At 37.3% G+C, this 12,780-nt stretch overlaps 1 protein-coding gene across 1 annotated transcript; it reads left to right on the top strand.

Moving 5' to 3' along the window:
- Positions 1–4,013: 4,013 nt before the first annotated feature.
- On the top strand, positions 4,014–6,491 carry LOC18022610. The gene is made up of 10 exons (XM_006405592.2): positions 4,014–4,228; positions 4,332–4,429; positions 4,520–4,617; positions 4,719–4,768; positions 4,977–5,072; positions 5,173–5,262; positions 5,333–5,422; positions 5,513–5,608; positions 5,704–5,769; positions 6,116–6,491. Exons 1-10 carry the CDS (start codon positions 4,046–4,048, stop codon positions 6,242–6,244), a joined length of 996 nt encoding a protein of 331 aa, XP_006405655.1. The 5' UTR covers positions 4,014–4,045; the 3' UTR covers positions 6,245–6,491.
- The last annotated feature ends 6,289 nt before the right edge of the window (positions 6,492–12,780 follow it).

The raw sequence follows: 12,780 nt of genomic DNA, 5'->3' as shown, positions 1-12,780 counted from the left end.
TCATAAGAAGAAAGGAGTGGGAACCCATTGACTTTCCTTATAGATAGCTTCGACATACTCGGTATCATCGTGCATTAAACTCAAAGCATAACATGCATCTTTGAAAGTACGGTGGACAACACCATTAATTGTTCTTATATCCATCTAAAAACATGGATCACGAACGACATGCAATAAAACCCTCAAGTAGTAGGCTTCGCCAGCGTTAGAGTTACAGTAGGCTATAATACTCGGTCTGGAGTTACCACAAAGACGGGGGTGCCATTGATGTTTTTATGATCCCAATCCCAATGGATCGGAAATTCAAAATACATATACGATATGGCTTCAGGATAGTCTTAATTTAACGAACCTGTAAATTTATCGTTGTAAACATCACAGAAAAATGTTCATCTTCTGTAAAAATGATTTGAGATGGAGGCAGATGTTACGGCAAAATCTGATGATCACGGAGGAAAAGATTGCTGGTCGCTATAGAAAATTCATAAAAATTTTGAAGTAAAGAACTATTAGGCAATGGATTTACATAAGATGAAAGTCTAGAAGCAGAAAAAAACATTTAAAGCACAAACTAAAATAAACAAACATGAATTTTTATTTACCTGACAATTTTATTGTAAAGCGGGAGATAAAATATTCAATTAGCGAAGTATGAACTATAAGAGTAGGTTGTCATTATGGAAATGCATAAATAATATATATATATATATATATATATATATCGATTTTTTTTAAAAGACATGGATTTATTTTTTAAAAGATGCTAAACCTTAGAAGACGAACATTGTATGTAAGAAAACATGAAGACCAAGAGGAGTATATATAGCACGATGGATACGCTAGGATTTAGATTAGTACTGTCTTTGATATCGATGTCTCATAACCAAAATCAGTGGCTATGACCAAAATCGAGATTAGTGGCCCATAAATAAAATTGATGGCCCATAATTGAGGAAAAAAAGACACATCACGGGTATTTCCACGTAAGATTAATGATTAACCTATCATAACAAATTAAAACGCCATATAATATTTTTAAATAATGACACATAGGACAATTGCTGTGGAGACAGCACATCAGATGTTGTGCGGGGAGGCAGAGAGAAATTGAGTTAAAGCTTTCAGGGACATATAGATGCTTCAAGGACATGTCGATGGAGAGAGAGAGTGTGAGGGATAGAATTAGAGAGAGAGAGAGAGAGAGAGAGAGAGGGGATAAAGAGAGAAAGAGAAATGGTAGAGAGAGTTAACCTTATAGGTACATGATATTCAGTCTATGTTAGCTCATATTTTTTGTGTTTCTATTTTTTTATTTTCGAAATACTTCTTATTTTAAATGTAGTTATCTAAATCATATGATATATATAAATTTAGGACGAGGGGGAAAGGAGAGAATGAGAGATAAATATTGAAAGAGGGATGGACACATGTATGAGGAGAGAGATATAATTAAAGTTTTCAAGCACATATATTTGATTGATATAAATAAATGAAGGAAAATAAGAAGAAAATAAAGTCGGACGAAGAAGACAAAGGCGATGAAAAAGAAGAAGAAGTAAAATAGAAAGAAGATGAGGAAAACAAAAAACAAGAAGAAGATGTGACCAAAAAAAACTTAAAGAATAAAAAGTAACAAAAGGGATATAGAATGAAGAGGTGAAAGAAAAAGAAATAAAAGAAAATGAAAGAAAACTAAGAAGAAAATGTCAGAGAAGAATGAGAGATAAAGATGGAAGACGATGAAGAAATAAAAAAAATATATATAAAAAAAACTAAAAGATAAAAAAGAAAAAAAGAAAAACAATTATGTAAAGACGAAAAACTCGCTTTTGTCTTAATTCAATTGATTTGTGAGTTCAATAGTAAATATATTTTTTGTTAATTTTAGATGGTGTTTCTTTTTTGAATTTGTTTTATTTTATTATGTATATATTAAATAATTGTTTTTAATTATTTTTAGTTTTAGTTTATAACATTGAAATCTCTATGCCCGGACAACAACAAATTAACAACAATATAAAACCCAAAAAATAAAATAGAAAATTAAAAGAAGGCGAGAAAAGAAAAATAATCACTAGAAATCACAAAAAGGAAATATGGGAGACTATGTCACAGAAACAAAATTCACCGGCTTACTAAAGTACAAAACCGATTTACTTTGAGAATGAGCGAAGAGTTGACCTTCGAGAAGGGTGAGTTAGTTGTTGTAGATGGAAAAATATATGTAGGCTAACGATATATATATAGTGTAGGATAAATGTTTTAGGGTTTTTTTTTTAATATTTTTCGATGGCCCATTTTACAAATTTGGTGAATTAAACAAAATCGATGGTCCATTAACTAATAGTATAAATGGTCCATTAAAATCATATTAACCATAGTGACACGTAGGATTAATGATAATTCAATTAGAATTAAGAAAAATGACATGTATATATGACACATAAGCAAATTGTTCTGGTGTTGACACGTAAGAATTTTGACTTCGCAAATAATAGTATAGATTATTTTCATTGATGTTATTTAAGGTTAGTATAATAATATTAATTTAGTAGCGTTTAATTAAAAAAAATGTTACATATCAGGAAAAAAATCTGAGATATGAAAAAAATAAAAATATTAATAAGATATTCTCTATTTTAAGATGAAATTTAACATAAGTTTCTTAAAATAAATTACACTGCAAATGGAAAAAACCTACATCAAAAAATAAGATTATATTGATGAGAGATTTCAAATGGTATCTCACCAATAGAGATAACAAAATTATGATGAGGTTCTCAAAATAAAATACACTACAAATATTATTTTTATATTTATAAAAAAACTCAATAAGTATCTCTCCAATGGAGATGTTCTTATCATCTCTGCAAAAAGAAATTGCACTCCCTCGAAATCAGATTTAAGATCTAGTGTAAAGGCAGAAATCCAACAATTGTCCACTTAAGCAAGACTGTTTTGAGAATTAACATCGGTAAGTTTTAAACGACTGAAATCAACATGCTATTATTCATTTTAACAAAAAAAACATGCCATAATTCAAAGCCTATGATATTTATAATTTTGTAACATCATACTACACAAATATTTGGGATAACCCTAAAATGTTTGTTAGTGAATTAGTTTCAACTTTTTCTTATGTAACTGTAATGTTAGTCGTTGTTTCTTGGACACGTTAATACTAATAGCCTAGTAGGTGTCATCAATAGATCAACATGTGGAATCTAGATAGTTATTGTTGGTGGGAGGTACCACCAGATTTTGAGTTCAGAAACATTAAAACCAAAAAAAAAAATCAAAAAGTAATCTAACACCCTTTAATTCCCTTGTCCAACAGATTATAGGAGTAGATTTCTTGGTGCAATCGAAAAAGAATAAGAAAAAAAAATTGTATTGCTTTTTGTCTTCAAGCTTTCAAAACTAGAAAGCGTGTAAATTGTCAGAAGAACTTGTGTGGTCATTTCCAAAGACAAGTACAAAAAAGAAGTAAATAAAGATACAAGATTTCTAATTAATGATACAATTAATGATAACAGGAAGAAGAGACAAGTACACTAAAAAGTCCAAAAACACGAAAAATTTGGTAGTTGCATTTCAATTAAAATGCCATGCAAATGGTCTGAGTCCAAACATAACTCGCGTTTCTATTTCTGGTTACTCTATTAAACGTCACAATCAATATTCCGCTAAAAATAACAAAACTAAACCAAAATTAGAGATTTAAACTCTAAATTAATATTTTTTTCGTTTCATAAATAAGTGTCGTTTTAGATTTCATTTTTTGTTTCAAAAAGAGTGTTATTCTGTATTTTCAATATAACTTTTTATCTTTATTTTCTGTTTTATCTCTCATTTAAAAATAATAATCTTTATAATTAAATATTATAAAAATATATTAATTAGAAATATATTTATATATTTTATTAATTTCTTATGAAACGGAAGGAGTAAACATTTTCTTTTTTAAGGAAAAGCTTCAAGAAGAAGAGTTTTGAACTCACAAGTCTCACATTACACAAGCAGAGCTCAAAAAAGAGAGAGAGAAATGATGGGTAGCTTTAAAATGGTCACTCCGCCACTTCCGGCGACAAGATTCCGGCGACAGCAACAGATAACGGCGAACGGAGATGGGTTTCCGGCATTTCTTCCGAAGGAGGTAAAGAACATAAAAGACCCATTCGCAAGAGCTTTGGCTCAAAGAATTGTACGGATCCCTGTTCCTCTTCAGGTTCTTCTTCATCTTCTCTCTCGATTTTCGTTTCCTTATTTTTTCATTTTTTCCCAAATCTCAAGTTTTTTTTGTGTGAGACAAGAATCAAAATGTGTTGCAGATTGGAAACTTTAGAGGTTGTGTAATGAGTAGCTGTATCAAACCAACTGTTCAATTACACGACAAAAGTCCCGTTGTTCTTCTCCATTGTTTCGACAGGTTTAATTTTTTCACCGACAAGACAATTTCATGAACTCACTGTGTGTCTAAAATTATATGAAAGTTTTCATTTTTTCTTTTTACTTTTAGCTCGTGTCTTGAATGGAGACGTACTTACCCTCTGCTTGAACAAGCTTGTCTTGAGACTTGGGCTATTGATGTTCTTGGTTGGGGATTCTCAGATCTTCGTAAGAACTTAATTTTACACTAATTAAACTCGATTCTTGAGAACTTGTGATTGATTCTGTTTTCAATTTCAAGAAGTCACTAAATTTAATGAATATTGTAGAGAAACTTCCACCGTGTGATGCAGCATCTAAGCGACATCATCTATTCGAGGTCAGTACTTATTTATACAGTACAAGAAAACAGAGGAACACAACAGATTATGTCCCTAAGTTTATCTGTGTATTACCGACAAATACAAATCCTAGTATTTTCTTGTTACAAGAATTTTCTTGTAGTGATAGTCCTAGTTGTTATAATATGTGGTATAGATTTTGTCCTCTTGGTTACTCTAATAATCGTTGTTTAATTTGAATTTCAGCTCTGGAAAACATATATCAAACGGCCAATGATTTTAGTTGGACCGAGTTTAGGAGCAACCGTAGCTGTTGATTTCACCGCTACTTACCCTGAAGCAGTATATTTCTGGTTTTTTTTATAAATTAATAATCAGAATGTTTCGGTTAAACCAATCACAATAGCTCACTCACTAAACCATCTTCTTTCTGATATTTCAGGTTGATAAATTGGTTCTCATTAACGCTAATGCGTATTCAGAAGGAATCGGTGCGCTTAAGGAGTTACCAAAATCGATTGCTTACGCTGGGGTTGGTCTTATAAAAACTCTTTTTATACTCAATAGGTAACGTTTGTATTAATAATTGACATTTGTTACAGGTTAAGTTGTTGAAGTCATTTCCTCTTCGGCTTTTGGCCAACGTGTTAGCCTTTTCATCACCTTTGTCCGAGAACATAGATTGGACTAATGTAAGATCAAATCTATATATCTTCATTCTTTTAAATATATTTCCATATGTCAAATTGATTTTTGAAATGGATTTTTTTTTTTTTGCTTAGATTGGCCGGTTACATTGTCAAATGCCGTGGTGGGAAGATGCAATGGTCGATTTCATGATTAGTGGAGGCTATAACGTCGCTTCACATATCAAACTCGTAATTAAGAAAAAAAAACTAATACTTCACATGTCATGAAAAACCAGATAAATTTATATTTTCTGATTTTCTTTTCTTTATTTTTTGTGACGCAGATAAACCATAAGACGCTCGTTGTATGCAGTGAGAACGATCAGATTGTTAGCAACCAGCTCTCAGTTGTAAGTTTGCTTTAGTCTGAAACATCAACAAAAAAATGTTTAAAGTTTCTTTGCTCCATTCACCTTAATTTTTAAAAAATTGTTTTCATTAATTTATTTTGGGTCTATGGTTAGTCGTAAAAGTCTAGGTTTTTCAAGTGTACTAGGGCCGGTTTACTGACCGAATCACCAATTTACCATTTGGGTTTTTTTTTTGGGTTTAGTTGGTCAGAAAAGTTATAAATTTTTAGAGTATACTCCAACCGAATTTACTGAAATAATCACAAAGTTTATAGGTTTAACCGGATAGATTGGTCCGGAGTTTGAAATACTGCATGGTTTTAACTATGTCATGAACAAAATGCAGAAATTGTTGTGTGAGCTACAAAATGCGGTTTTCCGGGAAGTATCAGATTCCGGTCATCTTCCACATGTTGAGAACCCGAAACACTTTGTGAAGCTGATATCGGATTTTGCCAGTGGAAAGCTCAACTGATTCATTTACTGTAAATCTGCTTCAAACTCATTGAGTGGCTACAGAGGAAGGAGTTGCAACGTTATAAATTATGAATGAAATACAAAGAGATTAGTCTAGCTTGGGCTTGGGGTGGCTATATAATTAATATATATGTGTAGTTGTTTTATTAAAAGAAGAAACTACAGAACATATATCTTCTCAAATCCGTAAGCTAATTAAAAGAGTATTGTTTTTTCAAGACTGTAGGTGGAAATTGAAAACTCTAAATTCTAAATTGCTTGTTTTTACGTTTTGTGTCTTTTTCCCTTAATGAAACACACAGCTTTTAACGTTTTAAAATATTATTTTTGTTAATTAGACGTGAAAATGGAAAGACAAATGTTGTTTACGTTGTGGCTACAATTTCTGATGTGATGTAAAATTGTTTCATATATTACATCTTCATTGATTTGAAAGACTCTTTCAGACTAGGAAGCCTTCTTAGCTACAAAGAGAAGGGAATGAAAGATCCGATTGAAACTTATTCTATATATGAATTATACCATTTTCAATAGTACATTTTCTGATAACTGGAATAGATCATGAGTTGAAACTTGGACTAATCTATGAAACATTTAGAGTTTTGCTATTTAAAGTAAGGGTGTTCAAGCATTCCCATAATCATCAGAAACGTATGAGAAACACAGAGTTCGCTCTAAGCTGTACGGACTTTTCTCTCTAGCCACTCTGTACGGACATCTTCGAAGGATGAGCTTGCCTTTGATTTTCCGACAGATCTGGGCTGTCCTTGTTCCCTGTTTCCCTTCCTCCTACCAAATATCTTAGATCTGGGTCTCTTCTAGCTCAGATTTCTCCCTTTCTTTTCGCCTCTCTTAAACCCACCCCTCATTTCCCTTCGTTGTTTTCTTTCTCTCTTGTTTCAAAAAACAAAACCATTTCACTTCCCCTCTCGTTCTGTTTTTCTCTGTTTTCTCTGCTTCTCTCTCAGGAAAATGAAACGACTCTCGAATGACGAAGCTGCCTGTGCGAATTCCTCCAACGATGAGGACGAATCGGTGTTGATTCCAGCCTTCGACAACTCTGCTTTAATAATAAGATTCCAACTTACTCTTATCGGAAGATCCTTTCACACTGGAGGCAGGGATACCGAGGCTCTCTTGGCTTTTATGCCTTGAGCTGGTATCTAGGATGTCGCAGGCCGTGTTCGTGGTGTGGATATTGGAAATGGCCGCTTTCATTTTGACTTTGATACAGAGGAGGACCTTCAGAACGTTTTCAAGAAACGACCATGTCACTTCAACAAATGGACATTTTCTCTTGAGAGGTGAGAACCGCACATCCAGGATGATTTCCCGAGTTCTGTCACCTTCTGGGTTCTTGTTCGAGGAGTTCCTCTCCACTACTGGGTGGAAGATGCTTTCATGAGGATTGGCGATGCTCTGGGGATAGTTAAAAAAGTGGATGACAAAAAAGGTCGTGTGTTAGGTGATTGTTGATGTCACAAGACCTTTAAAATTTAAGAAGGTTAAGTTTGACAATGGGGATGAAATAACAGTCTCTCTTGAGTATGATAAGCTTTTTCGGTACTGCTTTACTTGTCACCTAATCTCCCACAAGGATAGCTCCTACCCTATTCTGTCAAAGAGCGAGCGTTGCATAAACAGAGAGCGGAGACTTGCCTCGCAGCAGCGGAAAGACCGGAACCTTTGTGATTCTCGCAAAGAGAGAAGTCGCTTCCGAAATGACCGTCGTGGCTTTAGGACTGACAGATCTGATCGGGACCTTCCCCGCCGTGAACGGAACCCTCGCCAGAACCCTACCTCCAGTGCCACTTCTGTGAAGGAAGATCTCCACTCCTCTCGCTCTCTCGCTCAGAGATCTGTTCGCCGCAGTTTGTACTGAGGTGATGGTGAGGGCCGCCAGAGTACAGAAGAGGATCAGTCTGGCATCGACTGAGTGGTGAGCGAGAACAGTCTTTTCCCCAGCACCGGGAGACCTCTTTTCAATTCTCTACCGGCCCGAGGAAGCATCGCACTCAGGATTCTGTTGTCTCCGGTCAAGATCTTCACAGAGAGACGACCAGGAAGGGCCTTTTCTCATTCTCAGAATGGATCTCAAAGGATGAAACCTTCCTCCAACCGTAATCGCTCTCCACCTAGAGTGGATCCGATTTTTGATCATTGGGAGAATCCCCGAAATTCCCGACACCAGCCTGCTCTGCGTATCTCGAAACCATCTCACCCTCCTCCAGCGATTGCCCACGAAGTGGACCTTTTGGATAAAGTAAAAAGGAAGGCTGTCGTTCAGGGTGAGGATGATGATAACAGCGATGCTGGAGACTTTGATTCCTCCCCAAAGCTTTTGGAAATTGGTTCAGCTTCCGGTGCAAATCTTTCTCCACGTTTTGATGAGCTTCTTCTGCCTCATGTTTCCTCTCCTCTCGACCCCGTTTCAGATCCGATTACTGATACTGAGGATAAGAGTGTTTTTGGAATGGAATCGGTTCCAACCGATTGGGGAGACAGAGTGGATGGTGAGAAGAATGATACTGAGCTGACAGAAAAAGATTTAAGCATCCTCGATGAATGTGATACGATCATGGACCCAGAGCATTAGCCATATAAAGAAATTGAGGTTTTGGAAGTCCATTTGGCCGTACCTGAAGAACCCATGACGCGATCCAGGGCTAAGAAGCTGGTAGGGGCGGTTCAAGCTGTGTTTAATGGGATCAAGGATGGACCAGGCGACCCAGCATCACCCAAAATTGTGACCGTGCTCATGAACGCCGGCTGTAGCTAATCTAGTCTGGGTGACAGCTTAATACTCTTTTTCCTTACACTCGGGTTTGTCTCAAAGGATTTACCGGGTGGGATTTTAACGAGGTTAAGTCCATTGCCCACCTCTCGACATAGGTTCATGGGACGGAAGCTTAGGAGTCATTTTTGGCTAAGAAGTTCAAAAGTCGGTCAAGGGCCAGCCGAAGGATCATTCAAACTTTTCATTATTTCAGTCAAAAACATTTATGTCTTTTAGTGATTTTCTAAGCATGACTCTTCGCCTGCTTTCTCTTCTATTTAAGCGCAATGTACTTTCATTCTGGAATTCATTCACTTTTATCTTAATAAAATTTTTGAGTTTTTCTCTTTGTTCTTTTTGAGAACTCTTTTCAATTCTAAGGTAGTTAGCCTCTTGAATCTTTTCTTTTCGGTTTATTGAGTTTTTCTCATCGGACTCAATGCAGCCTTCGATCCATCTAGTTTAAGTATTCGTTCAAGTAGATTTAGGGGCATCAGGATTTCGGAAACCTTGTTCTCACGCCTGATCATCTCAGATTCGCGGATTCTTAACTCGGCGCAGCCACCCTCTCTGTTTGTGACGATCACCGCGAGTTTGGGCCTAGGGATATTCGGGAGTTTCCACTCTCACGCCTTAGCATCTGCTCCATGCATCCGATCTAGCCAAGGATCTATCAACCTCCATCGCCATGTGTGTTCGGTCTTAGGAAAATCATATCAGATTGTAACAGACAAATGAAGACATAAGGATTCATGGAGGATGATGATCTCTTGGAGGGGGACTTAGCTGCCGTGGACCTCATGGTTAGTTTGGAAAGGACTATATCTGATGTCGCGGTTCCTATCAAGCATGCTCCGGTTATGGCTCCTACCATCTCTCAGTCCAAGACCAGTAAGCGGGTGAGGTCACCCGATCAAAATTCAGCTCGCAAAAACCTCAAGCCAACTTGCCCGGTCGAAACGAAATGCAGGGCCAGAAGAAGAAGGTTCCGCGAAGCCCAAAGATGAGTACCGTAGCGTCCAAGAAACTTAAACCTTTCCAAGGCAAGAGTCCTCCCAAGAAGAGACCATCTGTGACCACCGGTTTACCACCCTCTGTGTTGACCAACGTTCCCAGCGTTCTTGTTCCCCGTCGGGCCTCGGTGCCAGCACCAACAAAGAAGATCACCAAGTCAGGATAGAAGAATAAAGGTTTGAAGGATGCCCGTACTCCTCCCAAGCCTCCAACATGAGGGTTTTAGCTTGGAACTGTCAAAGGGGCGGGTGCAGAGTCTACTTCTCGCCGACTGGAAGAATTATCTCATAAATACTCTCCTGGTTTTATGTTTTTATCTGAAACCAAGAATTCTTGTTATTTTCTGAAAAACATGCAAGTTTCTCTAGGATTTGACAACCTCCAAACTGTCGACCAAATAGGGAACAGTGGAGGTCTTGTTTTTTTTATTCTAATGATTTTTCGGTTAAGATTATGCTGTTGGACGATCGTTTGATTGATGTTGAGACTATTATTTATGGTAATAGAGTTTCTATGACGTTTATCTATGGCGACCCTGTTGTTAAAAATTGAGAGTATGTTTGGGAGAGATTTAATCGAATTGGTATATCTCGTTCTGATCCTTGGTTCGTTATTGGTGACTTTAACGAAATCATAGGAAACCACGAAAAATGCTGAGGGAAGAAGAGATCGGAATCAACTTTTCTTCCCTTCATGCTATGATTCAAAATTGTGGCATGATTGATTTCCCTTTTCAAGTCAACCAATTCTCCTGAGTGGGGCACCAGAAAAATGAAATTGTGAAATGTAGATTGGACAGAGCCTTAGGAAATGAAGATTGGCACAATATTTTTTCCCACACTAATGTAAAGTATCTTAAATTATGGGGATCTGATCACAGACCTATTGTCACTTCTATTCGCAACTTTCCTCTCTGTCTGTGTCATCGCTTTATGTTTAATAAAAAATGGAATGGAAAACCTGGACTAGGAGAGGCGGTTAAGAATGGATGGGGAGAACCCTTGATGCGAAGCAATGGATCTCTAGTTTGCCATATCCGGAAATGTCGATGGGCAATCTCCGCTTGGAAGAAAAGTATCACCACAAATTCTAAGATGCTCATAGATAAAATCGTAGATGAGATCGACAAAGCGCATGAGGATGAAAATATTTCCTCAGAAGAGTTAGTCGAGCTCAAAGGCCGTGAAGAAGAAGTATATTGGCAGCAGAAGAGTAGAGCAACCTGTTTAAAGGACGGTGATTAAAACAAAAAAAAATTTCATGCCACGACAAAGCAAAGGAGGGCAAGGAACAAGATTCTAGGGCTACTTATTCACTCAGGAGAGTGGATAGATAACGAGGAGGGTATCGAAAAACTTGCGATAAGATACTTTGAAAATTTATTTACTTCCTCGTGTTCGAGTGATCCATCATCGGTTCTTTGCGATGTTTCCACGAAAGTTATTAGAGAGATGAATGATAGTCTTACTAAAGAAATATCAGAAGAAAAAGTACAATGATGTCTATTCTCTCTTAACTCTAGCAAGGCTCCGGGGCCCGACGGGTTAGTCGCCTTTTTCTTTCAGAAGTTTTGGGGAACGGTTAAGTCGGATTTGATCCAAACGATTCAAGATTTATGTAGCTCTGGTATTATGGACGGACAGCTTAATAAGATGAATATTTGTCTGATCCCAAAAAGAGACAAACCGAGGGACATGACAGGCTTTAGACCCATAAGTCTGTGTAGCACTGGCTATAAGATAATCTTAAAGGTCTTGAGCCTCAGGCTGAAGCGGCTCCTTCTGGATTTAATATCGGAGACCCAATCGGCATTTGTTGCTGACAGATTAATTACCGATAATATATTGGTCGCCCAAGAGAACTTTCATGCTTTGAGGTCCAACCCCGTGTGCCAAAAAGGATTTATGGCAATCAAGACAGATATGAGTAAGGCCTATGATAGAGTGGAATAGGTCTTTCTCAGAGCTTTGATGGAGAAAATGGGATTTGACCCTCGATGGGTTTGTTGGGTGATGCAATGCATAACGACAGTCAATATAAAATCCTCCTAAATGGAGAGCCGAGAGGATGCATAAACCGTCTCAGGCATTAGACAGGGCGATCCAATTTCACCATACCTTTTTATCCTCTGCACTGAAACCCTAATCGCTCAGATCAATGCTGCAGAATTGAGTGAGAAGATTCAACGACTTAGGATAGCTCGAGCTAGTCCGGCCACGTCACACCTCCTCTTTGCTGATGACAGCCTTTTCTTCTGTAAGACTGACCTTGAACAGAGTAGAGAACTTATCGATATCATCCACCTTTATGGCGAGTCATCTGGCCAACAAATCAATTTTGCTAAGTCTTCGATCATGTTTGGCAATGATTTCCCATTCCACTTCAGACAAGGGATCAAAGGCTCTATCGGAATCTCACAAGAAGGAGGAATGAGTACCTATCTAGGTCTCCTGGAGAAGCTTCATGGTTCAAAGGCTCAGGTGTTTGCTTTCGTTCGCGACAGGTTACACAATCGTGTTAACTCATGGTCCTCCAAGATGCTAGATTTTGATAAAGTCTCAAGCCCATGCCATTCCGACATATGTAATGTCGTGCTTTCTTCTTTCAAAATTTTTATGCTCCAAGCTGAGGAGTGCGGTTGCAAACTTCTGGTGGAGCTCTAACGCGGAGAGTAGAGGAATCCACTGGGTTGCATGGGATTCCCTATGCACCCAACTAGCTGATGGGCTCCTTTGAACGTTAAT

The sequence above is a fragment of the Eutrema salsugineum genome, unplaced genomic scaffold (genome assembly GCF_000478725.1).
Source record: "Eutrema salsugineum unplaced genomic scaffold, Eutsalg1_0 scaffold_14, whole genome shotgun sequence".
NCBI classification, from domain to species: Eukaryota; Viridiplantae; Streptophyta; class Magnoliopsida; order Brassicales; family Brassicaceae; genus Eutrema; species Eutrema salsugineum.
The sequence above is the reverse complement of the archived record's forward strand: the minus strand, read 5'-3'. Positions and strand labels throughout refer to the sequence as shown.